Genomic DNA, 27,697 nt, shown 5'->3' with positions numbered 1-27,697 from the left:
TCCCGAAAAAAAAAAGGTTTAAATTTGTAGATGAAGAGTAGCCTTTCCCAAATCCCCCGTCCATCCACAAAGTCTTGGCGCACCCCAACACATCCGTAGCCCAACCCCGCCAGGCTTTCCCCTCGTGATGAAGGGCTTTCACTAGCGTTTTTATGACAGCTCATAATTTTTTTTCCCCCTTCCTACCCAAAAACAAATGAGAGCGCGGCGGCCTGTATTCTCCCCGAAAGGACACGTTTACAACACTTTTTACGAGTCGTCTGTGTTCTCGGAGCAGCGGGACATGGCGGGACGCTTTCATGCGGGGAAAACGTCTGACGGAGATAATGATTGCCTGGGCATAAGTGGCGTGGCCTTTTTTAGAAAAGAAAAAAAAAAAACTCACTGGTGACGCTGAATTTTTTAGGGCCGGTTGAAGCCAGGTCAAGGCTGCACATTGAATTAAATCATATCTTCTTGTATCATATCATATTGTTCAGTATTATATGATACAAAGTTGACTCAACCCTGTCCCTCTCACCACAAGGCCGACAGCACCAAACATTTGTACAGCTGTTTTCCAAACTTTTTAAGTAACATTCCCCACTTCCACACCGCAACAGAAATGGCGCACCCCGATCCACCACAACACACCCAATCCCACCTCGCTTCTGCCCAAAAAAAATCAAAATAAAGCGCATTGAGCATATTGATATGTTGATTTTGTGTCAGAGAAGAAGTTGACGTTCGTTTTTATAGCACACTGAAAAAAAAAAATACTTCTAACTTCAGTTCACGGTTGACAATAGCGCGGAGCCAAACGCACGTCAGCCAAGTGAGATCAAATTACAAGCGCATGTCAAAAACCTTCACTTTGCATTCCAGCCGCCGGCGGTGTGTGAACTTTTCACTCTTTCTTTCGTTAGCATCATGCGCTCCACATCAAAGTCGGCTCCCATGACACGTCGAATCTGAATTTCTGTCATGTGCTGCTTTTGCCGTTCTGTCACACTTCAGATCATTTCCACAAAAAAACAACTGCCAAGAAAACGGAAAGAAGAAAATCACAAGGGGAGGAAAATATTGCAAGGGCGCGAACGGCGTTAGCCGAGGGGCACGGCGAGGCCGGGAGGTGGGAGATAAGCGGACAATGTGGTTGGCTGGCATTCCTTAATCTGGATTCAATCAGACGTCATGCTGGGAGGCTTGGCGGTGCGCCGACTCTGATTTTTTGAAAAAAGTTTGGAAAAGTTTGCTGTACAGCATAAAATAAATGCTGTGATCAATTCATATATTAGCACGTTAGCTAGCACTGTTGTTACCATGTTCATTGGCTGTATTATAAAATTACAGTTTATAATGTTTGGTGGGGTTATACAGTATTAGCATGTTAACTAGCACCATTATTAGCTTGTTCATGGTGTGTATTATATTTGGTGGCAATCTACAGTGTTAACATGTTAAGTAGTGCTGTTGGTGGCCGTTTATTAGCATGCTAACTGGCACTGTTAGCATGTTCACAAAGGTGTCATGATAAGTACTGGTGTATTAGCATGTTAACTAGCAGTGTTATTAGCATGCTCATGGAGGTGTATAAAAACGTTTGGTGCTGACATATTAGCATGTTAATTAACTAGCATTGCTACTAGCATGTTTATGAGGCTATAATATATTGTTTGATGGCCGTATATTAGCATGCTAACTATCTCTATTACTTGGATGTAATTTGAGGATGTATCAGAATGTTTGGTGTCGCTATATTAGCATGCTAACTAGTGCTGTTGTTAGCATGTTCATGAAGGTGTATCATAATAAGTAGTGGTGTATTAGTATGTTAACTAGCACTGTTATTAGCATGCTCATGTGGGTGTATAAAACTGTTTGGTGGTGACATATTAGCATGTTAATTAACTAGCATTGCTACTAGCATGTTCATGGTGATATAATGTTTGATGGCCGTATATTAGCATGCTAACTATCTCTATTACTAGCATGTAATTGAGGATGTATCAGAATGTTTGGTGGCGTTATGCTATATTAGCATGCTGCTAACTAGCGCTGTTAGCATGTTCATGAAGGTGTATCATAATAAGTAGTGGTGTATTAGCATGTTAACTAGCACAGTTATTAGCATGCTCATGGGGGTGTATAAAAACGTTCAGTGGCGGTATATTAGCATGCTAACTCGCGCTGTTACCCGCATGCTTATGGAGGTGTATAATAAAGTTTATGTTGGAACTTAACATTTTGTGCTTTGGAGTTGAACTTGACTACAGCACTTTTTAAGCGCTTGCAGAAAAAAAAAAAGTGAGTTCAGTCCTCTCAGGTGCTTCTTCGAACATCCATGCATGAACTCTGCAGGCATGTACCTCTCTGGTATTGTTTTACGGGGTTCTAGAATGTGAACCAACGGCGTGCGTGACATGAAACACGTGACCTCGCCAGCCTGTCTCCAACCTGATTTTCCGCTTCCTTATGCCAAGATGGCGCCAACGCCCTTTTATCCACCTTTTCCTTGAACACGGATATTACAGTAATGACTCGAAACTTTCACACAAGCGACGTGAGAATTTATTTTGGTACTATTTCCAAAGCTAGACAACTTGCAGTCCCTTTAACACAGAATAGCGATTCGGTACAACATTTTTCATGGTGACATTTTGGGGTGCTGTGTGAAGATTTTTGGAATACGGCTGTAATAAAACAAAATGGAGGGGCGGGGGAGTGAAATGCAATGCCGTGTATAAAAACCTCATCGAAGTAAGTATCTCTTTCTCCATCTGACCTCTTTACCTCAGCAAAACCAAATTATACCCGCCGTGTATTTTGATTGACAGGCGAGGCGGCGAGATGAGAGGCGGGGCGTCGCCTCGTCGCCATCAACACGCCGCAATTAGTTTACAGCTGTCTGTGGAAAAAAAAATAAAAAAAAATCTCTTACTTCCCGCCACCCGTCAATTACACGCCCCAACGGCATTCTTGACTCGTCTTTTGTGTTTGTAAGATTCTCGCAAAACAATGACCGGCCCATCGTTGTGACATTATCGCAATTATGTCTTAATTAAGCTCGCTTGTGCGCGACGCGCCAGCTGTCGCGTCGCGTCGACTTCCCAGCAGGGAGGCGAGCCAACGAAAAGTCCTTTTGCTCGTCAAACTTCGCAGTCATGCTCTGCCCACAAGCAATGACAATCGAATGTTTCTAAATTTAGCATCAGATTTTTGTCGCGTAGCGACGGTTCCAAGTTGGTAGCCGTCGGACTAAAATTTGAGGATAAGTTAGCTTTGGAAGGGAAATTGTTAGCATCAGCCTATTGCAGATTGTCTATTTCGGAATGGCTTCTTGAAACTATTTTGTGGCTCTCCTCACGATAGACACGTTTACCAAATTTCATGTCGCTACATGAAACTGCATCTGGGGAATTCTTTTTTAAATTCTGGGGAATCCTCCTGAGCCAAAATGGCCACTTCAAACTAAAATGGCGGACTCCTAGTGTGTTTTCAGAGTTTGTGTGGGGGGGATGTTTTTTCACACATTCACACAAAATTCACAAAATCTACACAAAACAACCTGTCACATACTGTACTTTGAAAAAAATTAATTAAAAAACTCTCATATACACCAAAAAAACCTCACAAACATATTTTTGACTGATACAGCACCTCACACAGCATTTTCTCTGCCGCAGAGAATTACGGCACAGAACATCAAAGATAAAAAAAAAAAAGAAAAAGCGACGGCGGCGGCCATCTTTCACTCGCCGAGCACATGTGGCTCTGACGCCTCGGAGCCAATCGGTCACGCGGCACTCAAGGGCCCATAAATCTATCGCGACAGGAAGCGAAGAGATCGGCGCCGTAAATCAACGCCGTAGATGAAAAACAGACGAGAGAGGAGGCCGGACGGGAGAGGGAGAGAGAACAAAACATTGCAGATTGTCCGTCAACGACGCCGGGCACTGATTTGACTTCATACAGAGCGTGACGTGAAAATGCAAGTACAGTCCAGCCTCGCTCATTTGTCTACTGTTTTTTTTTTCCCTACTTTTGTCATAGAATTCTTGTGTCCTTGTATCCCGGTGGACTTACACCCTGAAGGCCACCCGAGCAGAAAGCGCCAGAAATCACACATGAAAGAGTCGGTACAAAAGCTCCCATCAATGGACAGGAAGTGGTCGTGACCTCACTTCCTGTATGGCGTGCGTGACAGGAAGTGGACCGGAGAAAACAGCTATGGCGGCGACGTTGTTGTCGTGGAAACGGCGATGACGGCTTTGTCGGTGTCATGGCCGCTTTGCTTGAACAAAGGAAGTGGAAAGGATTTTTTTTTTTTTTTTAACACACACGCGCCGTTTCGCAGTTAAGAGACGCTAACGATTCACTCCATTCCGATGCGATTTAATCCAGGTACAATACAATTCACTGATAATATGATTTAGTCCAATTACAATACGAGTCCAACTACGATATGTTTCAGTCCAGTCTAGTGGTGGGAACCTGTGGGTACTTCACGATACAATGCGATATGCGGCACAAGGCTTACGATAACGATATGACGATACCCCGATTATCGATATATTGGTCAGGTAATCCCAGATAATCTACACTAAAACTAATCATAAAATAATAATATAAATACCTAATAAACATAAAAGAAATAATAAAACACAAACAATACATAAATAATATATTAATTATAAAAATAAAAAAATATTTCATAAGGGTGAGGGTATCGCGATATCGATATATCGTCACACTCCTAGTCCAGTCAGAATACAATTAACTCCATTACGATATCATTTAGTCCAACTATGATATGATTCTCTTCAGTGACCATAATTCACTCCAATTATGATACGATTCGCTCCAATTACGATATGGACTTAAATTACGATGATTCAAACAAATGATGCGATACAATTGACTTAAATAATATTGCAATGCGATTTAAGCCGAAGGTTACGATTCATTTCAATTCGGATTTAGTCCAATTATAATATGGTTCACTTTTCTTATAATTCCCTCCAATCATGGTGCAATTCAGTTCAGTTACGACAGAAATTCACTCCGATTACGATGATGTCCATTTAGGATGCAGTTCATTTCAATTGTGTTAATCCCCACCAATTCCGATGCAATACAATTAACTCCAATTACAATACGATTCGCACCGAATATGTCAATTCAGGGTTTACGACAGGATTACAAATGATGACAAATCTAAGTGATCCAAAGAGTTCTCTGAGTTGAAACATGGAGGTCAGCGTGGTGCCTAGAGGAACTAACACTCGTCAACTCACCCGCCGCTGGGAGGAAGGTGTAAGCTTTGAAAGCTTTGACAGAAGCCATGGCACCACAGAGAGAGAAAAAATAAAGAACATCAGCGGTGGCGACCTTGGCTGCCTGGAAGCGTTACTTTTCCAGCGGAAAATCCAAACAGGAATATTTGATCTCTCCGCCCAACGCCGCAATCTTATTTTAGGAACCGTGCCTTTGCCGCCACCACAGCTTGGAACGGGATGTTCTCAAAAGTCCAAACTGGTTACAGCGCGGTATTCCACTAAGCTAACAAACTCTGTCAGCATCTAGACTTAGACTTGACTTTATTGATCCCTTTGGGATGGCTCCCTCTGGGAAATTTACATGTCCAGCAGCAATAAGAACATATAATAAAATAAAATAAAATAAAAAATAATAATTCAATCAATCAATAAATAAGGTTATTACACCAGAGATTGAATTAATAATAATAATAATAATAATAATAAAATAACGAAAATAAATCCCTTTTGAAGGGGATTTTCATTATTGGTGGTGGGGTATTACTGTACTGTTGCTAGGCAGAATTCAAGGATGCTCCATTGCTGTTTTTTTTTTTTTTTTTTTTTTTTTTTAACTAACATGGGAAGGGCAAAAAAAAAAAAAAAAAAAGATGGCAATAACACAAACGTTACAAGCGTAATCTCCCTCTTTAACAGAGCGTCCAAAAAAAAATATATATATACACTTTTACAGCGTGCCATAAAGCAGGACGGCAGCGCTAGCGCAAACACACACAACCTGCAAAAACACTTTTTTTTTTTTTTCTTTACTGCGGACTGTTGTGTTTTTACTATTTAAAAAAAAAAAAAAAAAAAAGGAGAAGAGGACGGCGTTTAATGACAGACTTTGATGTCAAACAGACAGTAGGCGATTAAACATGGCCGCCAGCTGTCCTCGTAAATGCCACCCGGTCGGGGGGGGGGGGGCTTTCTCGTAAAGCAGACTTTACGCAAACGCAAAATACGTCAAAGACACCTGTCATAAACGTTGCCGGCTGTTTATGAACAATGGTGGCCGAATTGGAGGGGGGAAGTACGTGAGATCAAAGAATTATTAGCGGAATTTTCCAGTTACGGTCAACAGTCTGTTTGCGACAAAGTTACACAACCCGCCGTGTAGTTTATGTTTTATAGGAAGCAATGAAAATACCTACATGGAAACTTGTCCTGTGCTCCTTTTAAAATATATTGGTGTAATCAGAAAATAGAATAACTTAAATACATTTTAAAAATTATCTGAAAAATATAATGTTTTAAATATACATTACAAATACATATAATTAAATTACAAAAATAAATACTAAATTACTGTACAAAAATATTTAAATCAACATATAATAGATGGAATGTATAAGGGGTCAAGGGACTCAATGGAAAAAATTAAAAAATATATTTTTAAAAATAAATTAAAAATTTAGTTACAATTATTAAATGTGGACAAAAACAAAATATTACAAAATCTTCAAAAATACTTTTTAAAACTTAGGTGGGAAAAACATCTGCATATATACGTGTATATATAATAATAATAATAATAATAATAATAACAATAATAATAATATATCATATTACATTTAATATATATATTCTAATTAAATATATTAAATATATTATATTATAATAATATATTATAATAATATATAATATAGTGGATGCCAAACTGCGAGTATGCGGGGGTCGATTGTAAAAAATAAATAAATATATATATATCTAATGTCAATAAATATACATTGCAAATATTTTTTTTAAATAATAATAAATAAAGAATATAGATAAATACATTAAAATGTGTATGCAAAATCATACAAGTAAAACTACCTTAAAAAAAAACAAAATCTAATTACGGATCTACAGGTTTACGTTACAGGTGGTCAGTGATTCGAAAAGTGTAGTTCGAGTACGTTAAGTGGTACTATATTGTATGTATGACGTGTATGTATGTATTGTATATTATATGTGGACTCTCTAACTGATATGAGACATCATTGCCCGAGTCAAGTTAGAAGTTTAAAACTTTTGCATTTAATCCTTAGCTTTTTAACATTTATTTAGGTACACTTTTATTTAACCTAAAAGATACTACACATTTGAATTAATTCATTAATTGAGTCAATTTTTTTTTTCTCATGTATTATGATGGATTTATTTTGTGCGTAAGACGAAGCGGGATGAGCGGATCCGGAGGCCGCCATCGATTGTCCGCCATTTGTGATGGATGAAGCAATATGTGGCGGCGGAGGAGGAGGAGAATGATTGATGCTCATGCTAACCAATCAGCAGGCACGACATGATGGAGGAGCGGGAAATGGGATAAGATGGATGGTTTAGTCTTTATCACGGGCCAAATGGTGGCTATCATATAAAACCTTTTTTGACTGTTTACACAACACATTGTTAATATTTTTTAATTATTATACATGCGTACAAAAATAAGCTAGCCACTAAAAGTCAAATGTAAAACAGTGGTTAGCCAAGTAGAGATAGATTTCACAACTTATGACCATTATAGCACTAAACTTTTTTCATGTAAGAGATTATTTCATCAAGATGACTCCATTAAAACGTCAAAGGAGACAATGGTGTGATAATTACAATTATTAAATACAAATTCATAGAAGCCAACACCTTCCAGGCAGAAGCCAAACAGTTGCCATGCTTCCTATTGGCGAGAAAAATTGTTCTGACGAGAAAAGGACACAGTTGTCGAACAAGAAAAGCTGCCGCCCCAACTTTGCGAACAAAAAACTACAAACATGCTAATGATGCTAATGCTAATAATAGTATGAGAAATGATTGAGGGCGCCGATGACTGTCATACAAAATAAGCCATTGCTGAAAATGTCTGGAACAATCATCAAACACAAGCTAATGATATGCTAATCCCGAAATGTGTTAACATGCATGCTAATGAGGGCAATGCTAATAATAAAAATGACTTTCCTTGCCATATGAGACAAGCCATTGCCAAAAATGTCTTCAACAAAAAAATGAAAGTGATGGCAACACTAACAAGACGGCCACAATGGAGGATTACCCGTAACTATGATGTGACCCATTATTGCCACAAATATGTAAAAACAAAACTCTAATGCATGCTAATGATGCTAATGCTAAAAACAAAATGACCATGATGCTCTCCGTCATGGTCATTTTGTTTTTTTTGTACCAGGAGCACTGATGTAGCTTGCAATAAAGTTGATTTAAAAAAAAAAAATAAAAAAAAAATAAAAATAAAAAAAATAAAAAAAAAACATATGCTAATGGTGCTAATGCTAAAAATAAGATGACCATGATGGATTGACACCCGTAACACCCATGTGGCCCATGTTTTCAAACCCGTGATAATAATGCTAAATGCTCAGACTGTGATGATGATGACGACACTGTTCATACAAGTGTTGCTGTGGACAAATATTTTCAACAAAACGATGCTAATGCTAATAAAAAGTTGTCAATATAAAAGTAAATCTCATCAGATGGAGAGGAATTTGGAGCTGGTATGTGGCCAGCAATGAAGTCTGACACCCCTTTTTGACAATCCATTGGCAAAAAATGTCAACAAAAAAATGAGAAACAAGCTAATCGTGCTACAAGCTAACATATCACCGAGCATGCTAATTCACTCTTTACATTTCATACAATCTCATTGATCAGTCAACACAAAGTGCATGCAGCCAGTCAAGGCTATTGAACGTGCAGGGTAGTGGCGCCACCTGCTGGCGAGGTTTGAAACTATCCTAAGTTGCACAAGTTGTGAGGACTTTGCTTGGGTAGACTGATGTTTGTATTTACTTATTATTTTCTATATTACTGCATTCAGTGCACCCCCGTACATCGTGGGTGATGCCTTCCAAACCAACTCGCAATATCGAGAGACAAATTAAAACATTTCTTTTGTTTCATCATTTTAGCCCTTTTTTTTTTAGCCCCCACACGTTCAAACAAAAACACACATATTTAAATGAATCAAGGGGTGGTAATTAAAACATGTTATTAAAAATCCTATTCCGACATTAACCAACAAAATAATTGACAGATTAATTGATAAAATATTAGTTAGTTTGCGCCTAAAGTGTTATTAATTCATATATATAGAATGTTTTTTTTAATTTGATGATGGAGGCTCACTTTTGACACGTCCTGTCATTCCGTAACCGTCTTTCTCCCGGCATTCCGGTTGCTGTCCGCTCTGCTGGTGTCCGAACTGGTAAAGGATCCTCAGCTTGCCCATGTGGCAGCGCGGGAGCACTTCGGGGGTCCACTCAATGACAAAGGGGCCGGGGTCCTCGGGGTCATCCGAGCCGGGCCCTAGTCATGTCGGAGATGAGAAGCTAAGGATGCTAATTGTTTATGCTAATTAACACATTCACTGCCATTGACGGCTATTGACGTCAAAAATAATTTTTGACTGGGCTGGCGGCAGTGAATGAGTTAAAATATGAGCGACTCACCAACTTTGAGGAAGGTCCGGAGCTCCATGGGCCGAATGGGCAGCGCCCTGATCCCGTCCGGCGGCTCGGGTTCAGGCGGAGGTTGAGGGCAGTGAAAGCGGGAGTACGAACCATCCATGTTCCGGACAAAACTCTGAGTAAGCTCCAAGTGCAACTGGCGCACAGACAAGACGGGAGTGCGGACGTCAGATGTGAGGATGGTAGTCCACGTGGGTGGGCATTTGGGTTGGGGGTGTTACCTCAGGGGTGTCAAAGATGCGTTTGACCTGCGCGAGGTTGGTGATGTGCCAGGTGTACTTGGAGAAGGAGCCCTGAGGGACGCCGTCATTCCTCACCAGCACTGAAGCGGACATCCAGACGCAACGAGTTTGGGCTAAGCTGGGTTCGCGATTAGCCGCCTGGTTAAAAACGCTGAGCGTGCGGTCCCACCTGTGGTGAAATTGGGCAGCCGCTTCTTGGAGCCCAGCGACAGGCGCTGCTGCAGGGCGTTGAAGAAATGCTGCGGAATGTAGTACACCAGAGCTTCGGGTTTCCCTGTAGGGAAGGAAAAAATAAATAAAAAAATCCAATAGGACATTTTTGAAATCCCTGATGTTAGACACTCACACTTGAATGTAAAAAATACATATCTTCTCTTTTTCACTGTGGCATGCGCACACTCACAGCCAACAACGAGGCACTCTCAAGTGGTCACACACCAGCGCAAAGCCCTGGTCCACATGTAGGCTGTTCTCTAGAACACTTACATGTGCTTGCTCATTTCTTACCGTCAAACTGGTAGTGCATCGTCTGCTGGATCCTCTCGGTGACGCCGGCCAACCACTGGCAGAAACTCATGGAGGCCTCGTCTGCCGCCTGACCGCCACCTGAGACACGACAGTTAAAGTAGCAGAAACAAGGCACGGAAAAAGAAGTTAGGAACTATAAATTGTTGAGACTAGTACCCGAAAGAGCATCATCCGGTCGCGGTTTCTTGGCTTTGTGAAGATATCGGATTGCTTCCGTGGGATGGGGAGGAGGCCTCTCGCAGGGAACGAGGACTCTGCCGGTTGCGGTGGGCAGAACGCCTGAATGAAAGACGCAGATTGATGAACTGAATTAATCAGAAAAATTATGATGTTGCATTATTATTGCATTTTATATTATGTGAGTAGCAGGTATTTTTTTGTCCACTTGGGGTCGCCATCATCCCATTTAACTGTAGTATCTGTGACTTTGAGTGTGTGCGGCTTTAAAAGGCGGGGCTTGCAATTACCACGAAAAGTTCCGGATTTGGAATAGTTCCAAAATTCCCTAGCTTAAAATGGAAGCCAACTTTAAGCATTTTTTTGACAATATGTTATGTGTGACCTCAATCGTGTCAACGTGACATTCTGATTAATATTACATTTGTGCTGCGATTGGCTGGCAACCAGTTCACAGTGTACCCCGCCTACTGCCCGAAGCCAGCTGGGATAGGCTCCAGCACCCCCATGACCCTTGTGAGGAGTACACGGTTGAGAAAATGGATGGATGGATTACATTTGTGAAATATGAGTTATGCAGCAAAATTTAGCCGTTTTAATCCTCAGGGGGCGGCCATTTTGCCACTCGCTGTCGACTGAAGATGACATCACAGTTGCCCAGGTCTCAGGTAACAACCAATCACAGCTCAGTTTCAGAAAACAGGTGATCTGTGATTGGTTGTTGCCTGTGCCCTGAGCAACTGTGATGTCATCTTCACGCAACAGCAAGTGGCAAAATGGTCGCCTTCTCATATTGATAAAAACTGCTGGATTTTGCTGCAAAACTCATATTCCAATAATGTAATATTAAACAAAATATTGTATTTAGTCCAGTGGGGCTGCATAGAACATATTATTGTCAAGAAATGTTTATGTTTGTGCTTTAAGCTAGGGAATTTTGGAAGTGTACCAAACTGGAAACGTGACTTCCCCTTTAACTTCACGTGGAAATTTACCAGAAATTTCTAATCCTTTTGGCCTGTTCAGTTGACAATTCATACCAGTTGTGGCGGAGTTGATGAAGGTGGAAAATTCTGACGCCAGTTTTTCATCGCTGGAGAAGGCACAGACGCAGGCGTAGAAGTGCAGGCAGCGGTGCGAAGGGTCCGAGTCGTCGGCGGCGCACGTCGCATCGGTTCTCCGCGGGCGGCACGCGCAGCGAAACGCCGCCTGCTGCCGTCTCGCGGCCGCCTCCCGCGCCTTCTTGCCGCCTTTCGCCACCTCAGACGGTCCCCTGCCGCCGCTGACGGTCAGGTGCAGAAGACTCAGCGGGTGCGCAGAATCCGGACGGCACTTGACCACCAGCGTGTCCCCGGACACCCGCTGCACCAGCGGCCCCGGGGACTCGGTGGCCAGGCTCCACAGCTCCTCTTTGGCCCGCACGGAGGCAGTCAGCGCCTCCAGGGCGGAGCTCTTGACGCTGAGAGGGGCGGCAGAGCGCCGGCACTCGACGGCGGTCTTGATGTGGACGCAGAGGGCGTCGGGTGAGCCGGACTCGGACCTGTCGGGCATCGAACCCTGCCCGCAGGCCGGCATGAAACAGCGGCCCACGTTGATCTGAGATAGTAGGTGGTCCCGCTCGCCCGTGGAGATGGCGGCGTCGGTGGGGGATAGTTCCACGAAGCCCAGCTGGGCGGATCCTCGTCCTCGGTGGCACACGGAAAACACCTGTGTTATATGGAAAATGACTACAGAGGGTTTTTTTCAAGGCCGATGCCGAGACTGATTATTAGTAGTCAAGGAGACCGATAACCGATATTTCAAGCCGATATTCATTTGGAGTAAAAGAAAAAAAATTAGTGTCAGAATTTAACAAAAAAAACAAATAAATAAATAGATTATAAAAAAAAAAAAAAAAAAAAACACAAGCCGATATTCACTTGCCATAAAAGGAAAAAAATTGCGGTGGTAGAATAAAAAAAAACGCCAATATTCATTTGCAATAAAAAAAAAATTATTAGCATCATAATTAAAACTTTTTGAATTTTAAACAAAGAATCACAACTTTGTTGAGATTCCAGGGTCATCAGCATGTGTTAAGTTAAATTAAAAATTAAGTAAGAAAATAATTCCCCAAAGGAAATAACATTTCCATCCATCCATCCATTTTCTTGACCGCTTATTCCTCACAAGGGTCGCGGGGGGTGCTGGTGCCTATCTCAGCTGGCTCTGGGCAGTAGGCGGGGGACACCCTGGACTGGTTGCCAACCAATGGAAATAACATTTTCAAAAAAAAAAATCAACATAATTTCTTAATTTTTTTTATTTTAAAAAAATGTAGGGAGTTCTCAAATTCAGCATCATTTTTTATAGAGTGGAATTTTAAATAAATCCAGAAATGAAAAGTTCCCTTTATTTCAATGAGCGACAAATGCATGTGAATGTAGCTAATTGGGGTTTTCGTCAGAGGGTTTGAAAAAGGTTTCCAAATATCTTTACAGACAGTGAAAAATGGTCTGAATATGTTTGAAAATTCTTTGTGACAAGTAAAAACTGTGAACATCTCACAAATCCTGATAAAAACCCTAAATTTGCCACATTTGCAAGCATTCATCCCTCAGTGAGCTTTATCGGCCTTCGGATTCGTAAAACCCAATGCCGATATTTGTCAACATGCTAAATATTGGCGCCGATAATCAGTCTATCCCTAAAAATGACTGAAATAGCATCTAATACAATAGAGGAAACAACAAAATGATTCAATATTCATAATAGGAAGCACTGTTATGAAAGAAGGTAGAAATATTTCCCACCCACCTGAACGCCGCCCCCTCCGTCGTCATCCCGCTCCTTCCCATCTCGTTCCTCGCTGTCGATAATCACTCGGACCACCTCCACGCCGCCTTTCCGGGCCCCCAAGGTGGCGTTCCGGAGCGATATCCCGCACAGCTTGTTCTTGCAGCTGAGCCCCCGGGTGCCGTTGTAGACGCCGCAGCGGGGACACTTGCGGATGCCGCGAAGGGTGGCCCTCCCCAGGTTGGAGAGGAAGGCCGGGGTCACGGTGGACGCCGCCGCCGCCGCCTTGGTGCGGACGTCCCTCTGTTTGGCGGCAAGCGGGGTGGCGGACAGTGGTGGGGCGATGGGTGAGGACACGCTTTCCATTTTTTGATTGGTCAAGCACGTGACGATTGGATACTGGGGGTACAGAATAAACACATTAAGGCTGCTTGGAATCATTCACTCATGTCCTACTCCCTAATCACTAATAGTGAAAACCCTTATAATCGCAGTTTGGCAGTCGGATACATTTTTTTTAACTCCTCTATTTTTCAGTTTAAAAAAAAAGAAAAATTCTGTTTTTGTGCTCAGAACCAACAGTGCTTTGGCACCACCTGGTGGCATCTTGGAGGACCTCCATCTGTATGGGCCTAAGCTCTCTGAGACTCTTCTGTAATTAGGGGCTATATAAATATATGATTTTTTTTTTTTTTTAATTGCTGATATTCTCAAGCCTCTATCTATAGCAGGGGGTTCCCTGCACACTGATAAACTCTTCATTGGCTTCTGCCAGAAACCGCAAAAATCCATGGCAACCCCCGGCCTAAAACTGTTGTGTAATTGCGTATCGATGACACAAGATGGCGTTAAGCACTTAAAACAGAGAGGATCATAAACCACCAACACCAAGTACACAGAATGCCCGCAATCATAAACTTGTTACATTAAGGACTGTATTCAACAGCTTATTCAGCAATAACCGGCCCAACGTATGTCAATTAGTAAATTACAAAAATGTGTTGTCATTAAACTCACATTTAGCATATACATAAAATTGACATTAGGGAAATTTGGCTAAATAGACTACACTGAGTCTTAAAGCAGTGGATGCTGTGCGGGTGAGCTGCAAATGAGCTTCGAACCCCGAACCAAATTGAGTGGCAAACGTTCAAACCACTAGTCTTGAGCCATTCCCTAGTGACTAGCTACGTTGAAGAAAACAAACTTTACGGGTTTTTGGCCCGTTATATTTACAGTAAATACAAGGTGCGGAGCATTTCACGTGACAAAATGACTAAACGTCGCGTCAAGTACCTGGAAAACTTCATTGACAGGCTTCATTTCTGCCTCCAGAAATTCTCGACCGTCGCCATTGCTCCTTACATCTAACAACCGCATTGCGCCTGTAACGATACTCCTGATTGGTCAGGGAGTCACGTGGAAAACAATGGGCGGCAAGTCGCGGAAGGATGCACCATGGGACTTGTAGTAAATATCTTATGTTTCGGCTTACGGCTATTAAACATTGCGAATATGTATAACCTACCTGTTGATTCTTGCGCTTGGACTTAGAACAAATTGACTACGATGGTGGGGAGTCATCTTAATACAAAATTTGGGGAAGTTTCGGGATGTCGTGTTCAGGGCCCCTAAAATACATGTGGTGCATTTTCAGCATGACATTGTAAAACAAAATTCTCACACACACACACACACACACACACAAGATCTATCACCCGCTTTGACATACACTCGCTGAGCATATTCACTCTCAGAAACTGTCACTCTCTTGTTTAGACACGTCACATATTCACTCACATTTAGTCAAGTCACCCAAATTCACTACTTTCCCATTCACTCACGTTCCAGTGACTTTCATATTAAGACATTCTATTCACACTAACAATTACATTAACACATACACACTCACCATACCCGCTCATTCATGCTCCCATATTAACTCTCTCACTTGCAAAACGCTCACATATTCTCACATACAAGTCTCCTGAATGAACATGTCTTTATACAGATACAATTGAACAGAGCGCTCAGTTATTTACAGTAAGACTTCCAAAATGATATTACAAAAGAAGGTGGAATGCAAAACAAAACAAAAAAAAACACTTCAAATTGAGTGTTTTTTTTTTTCTCCTTTTAAAGTAGTTGTGCAATATTTGCCTGCCTGGTAAGTAAAGACGAGCGTGGCAGTTGTATTCCCTGCGAGACATTGTTGTAAATCCAATTTAAAAGATACAAAATAAAGTCGACAGCCGCTCGTTGCTTTCTAAACATAACTGTGGTGTCACTGCAGTCAAGTCCCCCGAAATAAAAAGGCAAAAAGCTCTTTATACAAGCCAAGAAAGAAAAAAAAAACGAGTGAATTAAAAATGTGTAGTCCTTCTTCCAGATGGCGGGGGGGTGTAGGAGCGGGGCGATAAGAACGCGACCTGTGTGTCAGTGTCAGTTCATGCACACAAAATCGTTCAGGCTGCTCAGTCATATTCTTTGCATCTTCCTCAGTGATTTCCTACATTTCACAGAACGACTTCCGCACCCTGAGAACTGGTCAGGACTAACGGGGGGGGGAGCAACAACACGGATCAAGACGGGGGGGGTGGGTGAAGATCTCTTTGGCTCTGCAAACAAAACCTGGTAACGGGAACAGAACTTAACCAGCGTCGCCTTTCACTAATCTAAATGGTAGCTGTGTACATGTTGGCCGGTGATGGCGTAAAGGACACAAGGTGCGCTTTTTTTCTCTCGACCAAACCAGGTCAATTAAAGAAAAAAAGAGGGGCGGGGAGGGGATGGGGAAAAACAAACAGAAAACAATGCCGAGCCGGTGTCCCTAACCAGCGAGTAAGGAATGGCGTCCAGCAGGCGAGATCAGTGAGTGTGGAAGCCGGCCGTGCCAGCCATGCCGGCCTGGTTGGCGAGTATGGCGCCGTTGACGCCCTGGCCGGGTTCCACCATGCCGCCGTTGCTGACGGCGCTCATGCCCGTCCACCCGGCGCCGGAAGGAAGAGGACTGAAACACAAGCAAAAATAGAGGAAGTCATGTTTCTTACACAGCCTAATGCATAAAAATAAGGAAACCGTTTTAAGGCCTTCTCAATGACAATATTTAGCCAAAGTATACATTCATTGATCCAACTGTGAAATATTAGATTTTGATTTTCATTTATTTATGGCAAATTTACAAATTTTGTCTAATTGAGGCGTTTTAACATTCAATAACATTTTATAATTATGTATTCTACTTAATTTTATAGGTAATTTAATTCATATTTTTTCAATCTTGTATTACACAACATTTATATATTAAAACAAAATATATATTTTATATTTATGATACATTTTATATTAGCTTAATGTTTTAATATTTTTCCATATACTTTCCTTATAAATTGTTATATTTTTACTTTACATTTTATGATACGTTGACTATGTAATATATATTAGCCGTTAGTTTAATTTTTCAACAAAATCAGAATTTTGAGAGCTCAATTCATTGAAATATACTTGCTGAATATTCTGAAGTCAATAAAATAAAATGTGAAAATAGAAAATTACAAACATTTTAAAAAATATTAAAACATTGTCTAATGTATACTCTAAGTGGATAAATGCAAATCTATAAATTTATCATAAAATAGTGGTTTATTACATAAATGTCTTCCATTTACATTTTAGACTTGAAATTTTTAAATTTTGGTATGCAGACAAATGGTACACAAGCACATTCCGAATAAAATATTTAAAAAAAAAAAAAAAACGCATGCCATTATTAGCCTGACAGCATAACTGCCCGAGTCATTTTTAACTTACGAATTTCAATGTAAAAAACAAAAGAGACAAAATCATATTTATTCTTTGTCTAGATTGTCAGTCATCTTTTTTTTCTTCCTAAACTTAACTTCCCAGAAAAAAAAAAAAAAAAAAAAAAAAAAAAAAAAAAAAAAAGACTTGCACCATCTGTAAAAGTGTGAAGTTATAAACAAAGAATTAGAAAAGAAAAAAAAAAAAAAAAAAAAAAGACAGCCAATTATGCTGTCAGGCTAACCGACATGGTTTGAACAGCGGGAATAAAGGTGGCACCCAAGCACTCACTTGTAGCACTGCTGATCCCAGCTCTGCCCGTAGACGCTGTAGCTGGGCACCTGCCAGCCGTTGGGCACATACTGGCCGATCTGCTGCGTGTTGCCGTACCACTGCCCCCACTGGTTGTAGGGCTGCGCCGCAAAGCTCACCGTGCTCTGAGGCAACTGGACCTGCTGGATGGGGCTGACCATGTCCGTGGTCTCCTTGCCCCAGTAGCACTTGACCACGAAGCCCTCCACCGACGTGCCGTTGACGGAGACGATGGCGTGGGCGGCCGCCTCGTGCGAGTTGAACCTGCGTTCAGCAGCTCACATTAGTCAACAAACCCTAAGCCGTTTGAACATGATGATCACCAACTCAATTAGCTTGTATAGCCTACTTGCATGAATAAAAAGCTAGAAGAAATTGGTGTGACAATATACATGGGTAAAATCTGAAAAATTACTAAGAATAGCAGCAACCAAATGACCCTGACTGTGCTTTTGGAAAGTAGTCCCTCTGATCACAGCTATGTTGATTGTAAAAGCAATACCATAAAATTGCTTATTCGCCCCCAAGCCTTAGGAAACACTTTACGGCTTCAAGACTGACCTCACGAACGAGTAGCCCTTATCCGGGAAAACGCGAATTTCCATGATTTGTCCAAAAGGCGAGAAGGTCTGTCTCATGATTTGCTCTGCAAAGAGAAATGAATTTGAGTGTTGATATCAAAAGAAGAGATGATGTTTCCCCCCCAAATCCCCACAATTTAAACCTGTTCCCAGCTGTCTCATTATCGTATATGTGATATGTTTTTGTCTGAATACACCACATATTTTTGACCAACGGTGAGCAAACTTTGTGTTTTCATATGGACAGTTGGGCCAGCAGTTTGACATGAGATAATAAAAAGTATCAGTAATATAGTTCTTTACAAATAATTGTCATTTTATTACTTGTTTAAAATGTGCTAATATATATATATATATATATATATATAAAAAAAAGAATTTTCTTGCATTTAAATATATATTTATTCAATGGTATTATTTATAATTATGATTAGAGGGTTTAATAAAATAAATGAAATGATTTTTTTTTAATTTAGCTAATTTTTTAAAAACAATTACAATGTATAAATTAACCCATTATTTAAAGAGATAAATAAATACATCATCGCCAGCTTTGTGGGGGGAAAATAGCAAACTTAAATGCCATACTTTGCCCAACCCCCTTTAGACTTGAGGCTTTTTTTTTTTTCTTTCAGCTCGACTCAACTGTGATGGCTTGATGACTTTGCAAAGGTCATTTCTCCCTCCACACACATGAGAAGTCAATTTCCCCTAAAAGATCCTCACCAGTGAGACCTGCCGTGACTCCTCCGCAGTAAACGGTGCAGTTAGTGGGACTGGACTGGTTTACCACCTCGTCGAAGGACAGCTGCTTCGTGGTGCTCGCTGCCAGACACAACATTCACATTACAAGTTCGACAGAAATTGCATTCTGTAGTTCTTACGAAACTTACTTTCATTTGCGGTTTTGGGTGTGGGCTTCCGTGTGGCCCAGTTGGTCCTGATCTGCCTTCCTCCCAGCCACTGGCCACCCATCTGCTGGATGGCGTTCTCCGCATCCTGAATGCAGCAACAACTCCGTCAAGCCGGCGGCTCCACGGCTTGAAGCACTGGGGCGAGACGGCGCGCTCACCCATTTGTTGAAGAAAGACACAAAACCGTAGCCTTTGGACTTTCCTGTAGCCATGTCCTTCACCACCCGACAATCACTGCATACACATTCCACACATGTGCAGAAGACGTAATCAATTACGAATATGATCACAAACATGCAAATGTTGACAGTTACAGTAGAGTGAAAGTCTGCTATTGTTTTTTTAAAGGTTTATCACTAGCAGCATTTCACTGTTAGCATTACGCTGGAGGGACAAAGATGGCAAAGCACTAAAAAAGGTAAAAATGCACAACGCTATTGACTTACGATATTTTCCCAAAGGGACCGAAAGCCGCCTTGATGTCTTCCGTGGTGATCTCAGGACTAAGATCTCCGACAAAAACGTGGAAGTGACCTAAAAACACAATTTCAGCATTTGCATATTTACTAAGCACATACACATCAAACAAGTAGGAAAGTACATTGCAAAATAAAAAATAAAAAATTGGCGTGTGAACCGACCTATTAATCTTTTTTTTTAGCTGATTTCTGAAAGTCTGTGAGCTCGCCGTTCTGAATTTTGATTCAATGACGGGGCTAATATACATAACAAGCCCTATGCTACTAGGTGAAGATCTTCTGTTTTCAAGCCTCAGTCTGACCACATTGTCTAAAACACTATCATAATAATGCAAAAATAACCAGAATAACCAGAACTGCACTGTACAAAGTGTAGCTAGCATATGAAGTGCTGCCTTCACAAGTGAAAATGTTTGTCTTTAAGAAAGTTTTTTCCATTTATTTTTTTATGACCATCCCTGAACACAACGTTGATATCATATGCATGGCGTTTATTGGCACATACTGCTCGTGTCCTTCTTTTGGCTGGTCGGCGTGGTGGCCCAGTTGACCTTGACTTCCTGTGAAGAGACACAACATGGCGAGGGAGCACGTGTGAGACGCTTTCAAGGAGGTGGAGGGTCCTCATGATCTGATTAGAACACTTGTCACACACCACTTTTACTTCTATTTGCTGATTTTGAGGTTGTTGTTTTTAAATGTGGTGGCTTCTTTTCTGCAACATTACACACCACTACTGATTTAGATAATCGTACATACCTTTTCATATAGTAAACACACAGTCAGATTTGAATAATGGGATATCAAGATGTCACACCCTCATAAATCAGGAAAAATGTCAGTCAAAAAAAAAATTTGGAGCAAAAACTGAAGGAAGTAAGGTCCAAATAACAAGGGACTTACAAACAAGTGAATTTTACGAACTTGTTATACTCCTCAAACGCTCCTTCAATACCTGTTGAGGAATAGAATATTTTCAACTGAATGTTTGTCTTGCTACAAGTGTGGCGTCTAGTTGAAAGAAGGTAGTACAGCAAATAAATAAAACACACACACACACCAGTAACCAGTAAATACACTTGAGGCTTTTATAAGGTTTAAAGGGGGGGGGGGGGGGGTTACGCGTCCAGATTGGCCCACCCTGCCCGGTCCAAGAGGCCCCCGCCAAAGGAGATAAGATTGCTTACCTTACCCAGAATTTTCCGACCATTCATGGCTGCAATGGTGGCCATAGCATGTCTATGCTCATAGAATTCCACAAAGCAGTACGGATCGTGACCCGCCGTCTGGATGAAAGACAAAAACAAAAAAAACAAAAAACACGTACATGTTTTGAGACGTGGTATGACGAGACATGTTCACATTCAACAAAGTGGACAACAGGTGAATTTACAATTAGTATAGCTAGATGAACAAGAAACATTTACAGTAAAAATAAACATAACATAAAAAATCTGACCAATTAGATGAAACTGGATGATTTCTCATTTGGGAATTACTAACTTCTAACGTATTGTATTTCCTCATATAGTTGTCAGAGGCCTGTATTTACTCAACTGCCGTGTTTATTGAAGTGGACAACACATCCTTGTGATAAGTTGGAGTATGGTGTCAATTAGTCATTATTTGAGGAAATACGCCCCCCGCCCAGATAAACAAACAGTTTCACCGCACTGAAAGTAGTCGACATTTTATCTCCAGTACTGGATTTTGCAAACAAAATAGGCTACACAAGTAACTCACATCTACGATCATTTTACAACTCTTGCATGGTCCGATTTGGCCAAATAACTCCAGGATAAGTGCTTCCGTCACATCCCGCGACAGGTTCCCCACATACCTGCGCACAAGCAAACAAGAGAGAGAGACGTTAGATGGAAACATAATGATGGCAGGCCACAACAAGTGGGCCATGCAGAAAGTGTGAACAAAAAATATTCTGGAAACGCTGTATGTTATATAATTGGTGTTAGAGTTCTCTAAATTCTGACGACCTGTGAGGCAATGTAAGTGTATAAACGGTATAGTATACAGTAGTGCATAAATGGAGTGAGGTTTTTTTTGTTTGTTTTGTTGTGACGCCTCACTTTCAGAACCATTATGCCATGAGTTGGTCCACATTCATTGGGCGCAGAATGTGTACGATTTACGGCAAAATAGCGCTAGGTGGCGAGTTCCTGCCACGGCAAAATATCCAGATTTTTAATATAAGGCGACTTTTTATTGATAATGAAATGTTTAGATATACAGTACTTTGGGTCCCTAAACAACGTTAATGGCGAGACTTTAATGTACTCTATGTGTTTTTATTGGACTTGAACTTAACAGTTGCTAGCTTTTAAAATATCACCGAGCTAATTTGAAAGCAGGAAATACAGTTTAGACAACCGGCTATTCTCGTGAATAACGCTTATCTGCCTATTATGTATATTAATCTAACCGCGCATATATTAAAGAATGAGCAATCAATAAAGAGATTTAGACATCAACGAAATATCAAGGCCCCGAATGCTCAATTTTAATTGGTCGCTTATTGAAATTAGCTTGTTAGCACATAATGTTGCCCATACCCCCGCAGCAAAAAACGCACATTTTCTAGCTTATCAAGAAGAAAAAAAATAAAAACGACATTAAATACGCTTATCGTGTCATTTTAATATGAGTCAATATGCGTTTTGAGTCCCCCGGCTGATTGGTAACATTAGCTCCATGTTACGTGAGCAACACAGTGAGCTAAGCTAACAGTACAACGGAAGCACACTCACAGGGTTTTTGGCTGGTCATCGTCCATCCTGTTTCAAACTTAGCTGGCCAAGACCGAGTCACAAACGCGGGGCGGAGGGCAAGTCCACGACCGTCGCGGGCAGCTGCCGGTGACACCGTGTCCGCTTGTGTTTTTGTGGCGCAGTACGAAGACGATAATGCCGCCGAGACTGGGGGGGGCGCGGAGGGGGAAACAGCTCCAGAGCGAACAATGGGGTAGCCGACAAAGATGGCGGAACACTGGGCCTTTGGCTGACGAGCAAGGCGCATGCGCAACACTTGGACAAACTATATACATTTTACGAAATACTTGTAAATTTGTTGTTAAACTACATTTCCACTTTTTTTTATCATATTCAGGGGAGTAAAAAATAAAATGTATCAATAAGTTTATTTTTGTGGCTCCAGCTCACAGATATTAAGTACGCTATTGGTGTCCGATGCGACCCCCGTGCTGCATGGCGGCCATATTGGTAGGGGCAAATTTCCCGTCAAAGGGAATGCACAGACATTGTAATAAGTTGCCTATTTGTTAACCAATTTAGATTACGTTTACTTTCACGTCAATGCCAAAACGTGCGCTATCGATACATACATACATACAATTTTAATACTGAGAAAAACATATTTTGACTAATAAAAGGTTATTCAGTTTCCTTGTAATTGTCATACAGTGGTGCCTTGATTTGTGTTTAATTCGTGACCCCTCTTGTAACTCAAAACACTTTTATCTCAAAATCAAATCATTTGTCACATTAAAAGCAATGGAAACTGGATTAGTCCTTTCCAAACCACTTTGAGCTCCTTTCTATGGAGCCACCTTGGCCACTGGGGGCATTAAAATACAAGACAGACACACAAGTTTCACAAATGACTGAGATAGTTGTCGTTATGCCCCCCCCCCACCAATAAGATAAAGAATGTATATATATTTTTTGTACTTTAAATGTTTTTTGTTTTTTTGTTGTTTTTTTTTAAACCCCACAGAGATTGGAGAAACCCATGTAAAGTGTACAAAATACAAGCAGCAACATTTGGAAGTGCTATAAAAACACAATTTATTCGCATTAAATAATTCATAATCAAATTCTTAAAAAAAAAAAAAAAAATCAAAAGAAAGAAAAAAAATTAAGTGTCCAGTGATGGTGCTCCGTCAGAAATCTGTGTGGCCCCAGTACAGCTCCTCCAGCATTTTTATTTGATATTCCAAAATATATTTATAAATTCTTTTCAAATCCCCACAATGTATCCGTCAAGCCTCTCACTTTATCCCTGGGAGAGAGAGAGAAAAAAAAAGAATTCCCTGAAAAGTGACCCATCAAAAATGAACCAAAAAAAAAAAAAGATTTGTCAACCTGACAACGCCGATTCGTACGCGATCATCTCAGCAGGCAGTTGTGGTCGGTCACGAGCTTCTCCAGCCTCTTGATCTTGCGCTTGTTCTTGGGCATGGTTTTATCGTACATGCCGTTCTTCAGCAGGTGCTCCTTGCTGTGGTGCACCTGAGCGCCGTGCTCCAGCTGGAAGGAGCACAGGGCCTTCAGCGGCCTCAGCAGCACCTGTGGGAAGAATACGGGGATTGTTTGAATCCATGTGGATCATTTGGATTATCAGGAGTCTATTATGTCAGTGTGAGTGTCTGTATTGTATTTTTAATTTGTGTGTTTTAGGTCTTGTCCTGTTTACTGCTTGTGGACATAAAAGTATTTTAACATTAATGCAACACTAAGGAACTTTCAGTTTATGTTGATTATGGCGGCGCCATATGGACAAAAGCGGTATTGTTATGTCTGAAGGAAAACCCCATTTCCTTTTAGCTAACTCCAGCGAGTAAAATCCAGGCCAATGTTGATCCTTGACTGTCCTTTCATCCGGGGTAGCTTTTGACATATGCCATAAAGCAGTCAGCACATTTGTATTTTTTTGTGTGGCAGTATTCCTACCATCCTCCTTAAAGTTGCTTCGTGCCAGTAAAAATGATACAAATCCCCTCAGGCCATGGCAAAGGCACCGTTCAACTAGTTTTAAGTCGATGTTTCATTAGAAGCATTATGAAAATATTTTATTAAGGTTGAACATAAGTAAAAACGTGGACATAAAATGTGGGTTCATTTTGGTCAGTCATGTTTGTTATACAGCGGAAATTAAAATCAATTTTTTGAAAATCAGTCGTTAAGAGTCGGAAAAGTTGCTAAATTGGCAACACTGACGTTCTTTTTTTGTACATTTGCAGCCATGTTGTTAGTGTAAGACTTACACTAACAACATGGCATCCTTCCTCATTTCTGATGTACCTCTTGGAAAATGTCATTGCACTCCAGGATGGACAGAGCAACGGCAGCGCACTCCAGCGTGGACAAGCAGATGTTGGAGGGCTGCGTGCGGATCACGTACTGGCTCGAAAGACTTCTGTTGAGCTGCACCTGATGGACATTTTTAAGCAATTGTTTTTACTCAAATTTGCGCATTCAACTCACTATTTGAATCCAAAGAGTGGATTAATACATGTATTCAGATAATGTAGGAATACTCAGGCAAATATTCTTTATCCTACACAGCCAATTTGTTATCATATTAACTCCACCCACCTGCTTGGGGAGATGCAGCATGCTGTTTTTGAGAAAAATGTTCTTGGCCTGACTCCAGGTGCCATCGATAAGAATGATGTTATGCGTCTTGACGCCCTCTTCTGGCCGCTCTACCAACTCCTCCAGGTTCTGGGAGTTGGGGCCCGGGTACAGGATCAGAGTCCGGCTGTCCCGGCACACTTCGGCCAGATCCGGGTTCCTCAGAGACAGAGACAGAGAGAGGAAAAACAAAACAGAAACTCTGAAACTACAGTATCTACTCAAAGATAAATAATATATCAACCAAAATGAGTACACTACTCAGTGAAAATTTGCAAATTAGACCCAAATAATAGCTACTTTACCTACCTGATGTCATGGTGTTAGAAGGTCTCAAGTGTGTTAAATTCAGTTATTGTTCTCCTACTCTGTAGGTTCTATGTTAAAGGCACAGGTGGGGAAGAAAAAGATGGATCTACTGTTCTATCTCTAATGACTAGTTTTTGTGCGACCTATGTGTGAAAGCGATTCAAGTGGGTGCTGCTTACTTTGCCTCATTAAAGCGCCTCCCGATAATGACGTTGCACTTTCCCGGTGGTAAACACGCAGCAAGAAGAGGTACTGTGCGAAGAACTCTGCTCTCCTGAAAGCAAGACACACGTAACATTATCTGTACCATACTTTTTTTTTTTTTAAACAAGTCTCATGCCAAGAACCATTGGATGTTGCTAATCAAAACAGCAACACCTACTGAGGCACAGAAACAATCTGTCAGAGATTCATAATAAAACGACACTTGAATTTTAAAAACTAAATAAAATACATAACACTAACCTGAGAGATTGATGATAAAAAGATTGCAACAGACACGTTTTGCTTGTCAAACATTTATTTGCCCCAATAATGACATCATTGTGTGCCAACTAGTTGGCCCCGAGTGGACAAATTTGAAATGTGATTGGTTAAAGCAACGTTCCCATTATAGTTTAAAGTCCGCCGCATACAGAGCAGCATGGCCAAACACGACTGAACTGGACAATTACATATTACAGTCTGTGACTCAAACTTGCACACCTGCCGATTGACCCTTACACACATACCAACTCGCTGCGATCCTTGGAGGTCCAATGGGGAACGTTTTGAGGTGCTACAAAGTATGAGCATTCCACCCGATAACTCTACTGTGTTATTTTTATTAATTGAACCACAAACATACATGGTGTAATTCTTAAAGGAGGAGGCCAATTTCCATTGGCACTGCAGCTATATTAGAAAAATACAACAAGAGGAAACTGATGATTCTGAAGGTCATTGGGCAGGTTAGCTTGACAAACACATCGAAACTAAAATCTGATTGGGCAATTAAAAAAAAAAAAAGAGTCACCTTCAGGCAAAAAGAAATGATACGAACTGCAGAAAACAGACTCTTCCATGACATTAATACAATTTCGTGGTACAAATATAATTTAGACTGTAATGTAGGTGTGTGCTTCGGACAGTGTTGAGATCAGCAGAGAGCCGATCGCATAGCGTTGAAATAATGGAAGAAAAGGATTTACCTCTGCGGGGTGCTGTACGATGTAGAGACATGTGGACACGTCCAGAGGTTGTGCAGGTAGAAAGGGACACAGACACACCTTCTGAGGGCGACTAAATAATAGAAAGTAGGGAGGGAGTAAATCAAACGCTATTTCTTCTTCTCTTTAATTTCACTGATCGTGCAAAGCAAACATATAGTTGAATAGTTTTCTCGCGAACGAGCATTTCAAAAAACAAAACAAATAGCCCAATGGAGTCTTGACTGGGCTCCATTCGCTTAGCATTAGCTTAGCTTCGGTCAAGTGTCATAATTCTGCTCACCGGCACCGTAAACACGTCGGCCTTCGCTCGCTAACCTCGACCGGTAGCGCCGCCAGGTCGCCGAAAGCGTCGTCCAGGCAGTCGTCGTCACTCGAAGTGTCCGGGGAGTCGTCGTCTTTCGTGGGGGAGCATGGCCGGCTGTTTGAGATATGCTCCATCGCGAGGAGCTAGCTTTTGACTCAAGAGGCTACAAACAAGCGAGGCGGTGACACAGAGCCACAGCCAGGCCACCACTTCCACTTCCAGTTTGTTTATTTGCCTGGTAAAGTCAGTGACTGTCCCTAATCTTTGTCACCTCTGAATTTATGAAGCCTTTTTGAGACCCTTGTGATTAAAGGCTGTAGGCTACAAATAAACTTGTTTTGGTTTCATTAGATTAAATACACACTGACACTTGTTTATTAAGTATAAGATTATTCCATGTCACACTACACTATTTATAACTCACCTTTTGTAACCCTATTTCCCTCATAGGATTAATCTGTTTGCAGCCCCAAATAAAACAATTCACGGTGGCCCTTTACATTGTGCTACAAAGATTTTGAACCATTTCAATTTTCCTGATTGTGTGTGTTTGGGGGTGGCTAAAACATCAGCCAGAGACGCACTGCATCTGATCTGAGTCCCCACTCCCCTACTAGTTGAGCATTTTTGTTCACATCAGTGGTTATCCAGCACAATTAAGACATGATCGCTAGCTAGCCTCTGCAAAGTAAACATGCTGATCGCCATTGAGTGAAGAATATCGATGCTATTGGACTTTCACTGTTTGTTTACGATGCTACAACCTCAATGTTCATCCCAGCATGGAGGCGGCCAGCCGACATCCACTTAACAACCAATGCATCCCGGGGCAGATATGGAGACTGACAGAAGCCAAGGATAAAGTAAATTGGAGAAAAATAATTAAATAGGACAGGAAAATTGAACCA

The 27,697-nt window shown here is 41.2% G+C and overlaps 3 protein-coding genes and 1 pseudogene across 4 annotated transcripts in view; all 4 read right to left on the bottom strand.

Annotated features, from left to right (window-relative positions):
- LOC144002819 (uncharacterized) overlaps positions 1-9,897 on the bottom strand; it is a 36,944-nt pseudogene extending 27,047 nt beyond the window's left edge. Inside the window, exons 1-2 of the transcript XR_013278817.1 lie at positions 9,749-9,897; positions 9,426-9,605 (exon numbers count right to left, since the gene is read on the bottom strand). The product of XR_013278817.1 is annotated as an uncharacterized LOC144002819 (transcript). The remainder of the gene's footprint in view (positions 1-9,425; positions 9,606-9,748) is intronic.
- Positions 9,898-10,177: 280 nt separating this feature from the next.
- On the bottom strand, positions 10,178-14,869 carry c15h2orf42 (chromosome 15 C2orf42 homolog). The gene is made up of 5 exons (XM_077498192.1): positions 14,785-14,869; positions 13,510-13,887; positions 10,693-10,815; positions 10,516-10,614; positions 10,178-10,282 (listed from the first exon to the last, which is right to left on the bottom strand). Exons 1-4 carry the CDS (start codon positions 14,866-14,868, stop codon positions 10,582-10,584), a joined length of 618 nt encoding a protein of 205 aa, XP_077354318.1. The 5' UTR covers position 14,869; the 3' UTR covers positions 10,178-10,282; positions 10,516-10,581.
- A 604-nt stretch (positions 14,870-15,473) lies between these two features.
- LOC144002530 (cytotoxic granule associated RNA binding protein TIA1-like) lies at positions 15,474-22,583 on the bottom strand. Its single transcript, XM_077497838.1, has 11 exons — positions 22,341-22,583; positions 21,319-21,415; positions 20,763-20,861; positions 20,081-20,135; positions 19,543-19,630; positions 19,255-19,330; positions 19,076-19,181; positions 18,909-19,007; positions 18,163-18,247; positions 17,581-17,865; positions 15,474-16,498 (listed from the first exon to the last, which is right to left on the bottom strand). Exons 1-11 carry the CDS (start codon positions 22,364-22,366, stop codon positions 16,357-16,359), a joined length of 1,158 nt encoding a protein of 385 aa, XP_077353964.1. The 5' UTR covers positions 22,367-22,583; the 3' UTR covers positions 15,474-16,356.
- A 788-nt stretch (positions 22,584-23,371) lies between these two features.
- dtwd2 (DTW motif tRNA-uridine aminocarboxypropyltransferase 2) lies at positions 23,372-27,627 on the bottom strand. Its single transcript, XM_077498014.1, has 7 exons — positions 26,766-27,627; positions 26,465-26,555; positions 25,454-25,548; positions 24,927-25,125; positions 24,633-24,761; positions 23,694-23,897; positions 23,372-23,610 (listed from the first exon to the last, which is right to left on the bottom strand). The coding sequence occupies exons 1-6, from the start codon at positions 26,921-26,923 to the stop codon at positions 23,718-23,720; spliced, it is 852 nt and encodes a 283-aa protein (XP_077354140.1). The 5' UTR covers positions 26,924-27,627; the 3' UTR covers positions 23,372-23,610; positions 23,694-23,717.
- Between the last annotated feature and the right edge of the window lie 70 nt (positions 27,628-27,697).

The sequence above is a fragment of the Festucalex cinctus genome, chromosome 15 (assembly GCF_051991245.1).
Source record: "Festucalex cinctus isolate MCC-2025b chromosome 15, RoL_Fcin_1.0, whole genome shotgun sequence".
Lineage (NCBI taxonomy): Eukaryota > Metazoa > Chordata > Actinopteri > Syngnathiformes > Syngnathidae > Festucalex > Festucalex cinctus.
This window is presented reverse-complemented; position numbering and strand designations above follow the sequence as displayed.

Bases quoted from the DNA above. Each gene is read 5' to 3' on its own strand.
- c15h2orf42 (XM_077498192.1), bottom strand. From the start codon at position 14,868: ATGCGGTTGTTAGATGTAAGGAGCAATGGCGACGGTCGAGAATTTCTG. The intron at 13,888-14,784 runs GTACTTGACGCG...CTGTACCCCCAG, and splicing joins CTGTCAATGAAGTTTTCCAG to TATCCAATCGTCACGTGCTT. The intron at 10,615-10,692 runs GTACTAGTCTCA...GTCGTGTCTCAG, and splicing joins ACCGGATGATGCTCTTTCGG to GTGGCGGTCAGGCGGCAGAC.
- LOC144002530 (XM_077497838.1), bottom strand. From the start codon at position 22,366: ATGGACGATGACCAGCCAAAAACCCT. The intron at 17,866-18,162 runs GTCAGTCTTGAA...TGCTGAACGCAG, and splicing joins AAGGGCTACTCGTTCGTGAG to GTTCAACTCGCACGAGGCGG. The intron at 16,499-17,580 runs GTGAGTGCTTGG...CTTGTGTTTCAG, and splicing joins TGGGATCAGCAGTGCTACAA to TCCTCTTCCTTCCGGCGCCG.
- dtwd2 (XM_077498014.1), bottom strand. From the start codon at position 26,923: ATGGAGCATATCTCAAACAGCCGGCCATGCTCCCCCACGAAAGACGAC. The intron at 24,762-24,926 runs GTGGGTGGAGTT...AATGTCCATCAG, and splicing joins TGCTGCATCTCCCCAAGCAG to GTGCAGCTCAACAGAAGTCT. The intron at 23,898-24,632 runs GTACATCAGAAA...TTCTTCCCACAG, and splicing joins GCAATGACATTTTCCAAGAG to GTGCTGCTGAGGCCGCTGAA.